General features: G+C 35.6%; 1 protein-coding gene across 1 annotated transcript; it reads left to right on the top strand.

The window, feature by feature from the left end:
• Positions 1 to 257: 257 nt before the first annotated feature.
• Positions 258 to 1,610, top strand: LOC147482701 (uncharacterized). Its single transcript, XM_086579390.1, has 2 exons — positions 258 to 390; positions 1,075 to 1,610. The coding sequence occupies exons 1-2, from the start codon at positions 258 to 260 to the stop codon at positions 1,608 to 1,610; spliced, it is 669 nt and encodes a 222-aa protein (XP_086435516.1).
• The last annotated feature ends 790 nt before the right edge of the window (positions 1,611 to 2,400 follow it).

Here is a 2,400-nt window from a genome sequence, read left to right on the forward strand (position 1 = left end):
AGCTAAACCACATACTCCTCACGTGACACCCACAATCCCATAACATTACTCTCCAACGGGTCTCTACAATTAACCCATCTCCCATTTCTCTCCAACGGTCATCTTCTCCACTATAAAAATGAGATTCTCCAAGTTTATTTCAATTGAATAGATTTTCTCGAATATTGAAAGTGTGTTTGTTATATTATGTCTTTAATTGATAGTGTGGGTTTATGTAATTGTCTAATTCAAAATTGTTTTTTTTAGGTCAACTACAAATGTCTGCTGCTGTGAACTCTAAGTATTGCTTTTGTGGGTATCACCCAGTGATGAGAGTTTCAAGGACATCACAAAATCCAGGGAAGAGATTCTTGGGTTGTCAATTCTATCCTGAGAATGTGGATTCTTCGAGTGAATCGATCCACCCATTGTAGCTGAAGCTGAACTTCAACATATTGAACAACTAAGGCTGGAGATTGCTCGACTGAGGGGAAGATTTGATATTAAATCATGGATCATTGTATTTCTCTTTGCTTACTTTGTATGTACTTGGTTCAAGTGAAATCCTCTGTTTTGTTTGTTTGTTTTTTTTTTTTTTTGGAATTTGTGAATGGAAATATATTATGTTTATCTTTCAAATTGAATCATCCAACAACATTAATATATTGTTACTTTAGATAGATCACAACTATATTTACGCACGCCTAAATATTAAATGGAAATTAAACAACACTCCGATTTTTGCGTATAGGTAGTTATATGTTTTGAATGTTAGACTAAATAATATTATTGTTTGTTTATTCAATTATATTTTGAGTTACCCACAGGTACACCAAGCATATTAAATGGGATAAACATTAAGTAGCCACACATATTCTTTGGTTAAATGAGCATAGGATATCCACATATACCATGCTTATTTGATTATTGAATATGTCAACCAATAAATAGAAAAACTTAGTCATATTCATTTTGTTGTGTTTGTGTCTCAAAGTTTAATGTAGTGAGCATGTTTATTATCTTGCAGTTTCTCTCCCTGTTGCTCTTAATTCGCAAGCTTCATCTGTTCCATTCTTTATGAAACTAACTTCTCAGAATGGAATGAGCAAGTTCAGTTCAGTTTGGGTGTTCTAAACCTTGATATGGCAATTCTCTATGACAAACCCGCTGATCTTACAGCGGCAAGCACTGAAGTAGAGAAAAGCATTCATCAGGCATGGACTAGATCTAACAGATTGAGCATGATGTTTATGCGAATGACTGTTGCAAACAACATCAAATCTACCCTACCTGAAACTGATAATGCATTGGATTATTTAAAAAATATCAAAGAATGCTTTCGCACTGCTGATAAATCTCTTGCTGGAAAACTTATGGCTGACCTTACCACCATGCATTTTGATGGTATTCAAACCATGCATGAGCATGTTCTTGAGATGACTAATTTGATTGCTAAGCTAAATAATTTAGGAATGACTGTGGGCGATTCTTTTCTCGTCCAGTTTATCCTAAACTCATTGCCTACTCAGTATGGGCCATTTCAAATTCACTATAACACTATTAAGGACAAGTGGAATGTGAATGAATTGGCAAACAATCTAATTCAAGAAGAGGGTAGACTTAAGCAGTAGAATAGCCATGTTGCTCATTTTATGGTTCAAGGCGATAAGAAGAAGAAATTTGGAAAGCGGACTGGAAAAGGCATTAAGCGTGGGCCATCTAGTCAAAACGAACCTAATCAACCCGCACCAAAGAAAGGACGAAAGGATGACAAGTGCCATTTCTGTAAAAAGGGTGGACACTTTCAGAAAGACTGCATAAAATGCAAAGCTTGGTTCGAAAAGAAGGGTAAGCCTTGGGCTTTCGTATGTTTCGAATCAAATTTAATTGAAGTTCCTTCTAACACTTGGTGGCTTGGATTCTGGTTCTAACGTTCACGTTTCGAACACGATGCAGGGATTCTTTTCAACCCAGACCACAAGTCCAAATGAAGCCTATCTTTTCATGGGAAATAGGGTAAAAGCACCAGTTGAAGCCATCGGGACTTTTCGTTTAGTGTTAGATTCTGGCTACCATTTAGATTTAGAACAAACCCTTTATGTTCCTTCCTTTTCCCGAAATTTAATTTTCTTGTCCAAACTTGATAGCGATGGTTTTTCATTACAAGTAGGATCTGGTTGCTTCAACTTAATAAAGAATGACAAGTTTATTGGTTCATGATTTCTTGTTATTGGCTTATATCAACTTAACCTTGAGCATTCCTTTTATGAATCCCCTTCTTACCCTGCATCATAATGTTGGAACTAAGCGTAGCTTAACGAATGAAAGTTCGTCCTTCTTGTGGCATAAAGCATGACGAAATGAAACCAACAATATATTAAACATAGACAATGAGTTTGAAATATAGTTGTTTAATGTAGT

The sequence above is a fragment of the Coptis chinensis genome, chromosome 8, assembly GCF_015680905.1.
Source record: "Coptis chinensis isolate HL-2020 chromosome 8, ASM1568090v1, whole genome shotgun sequence".
Classification (NCBI taxonomy): Eukaryota; Viridiplantae; Streptophyta; class Magnoliopsida; order Ranunculales; family Ranunculaceae; genus Coptis; species Coptis chinensis.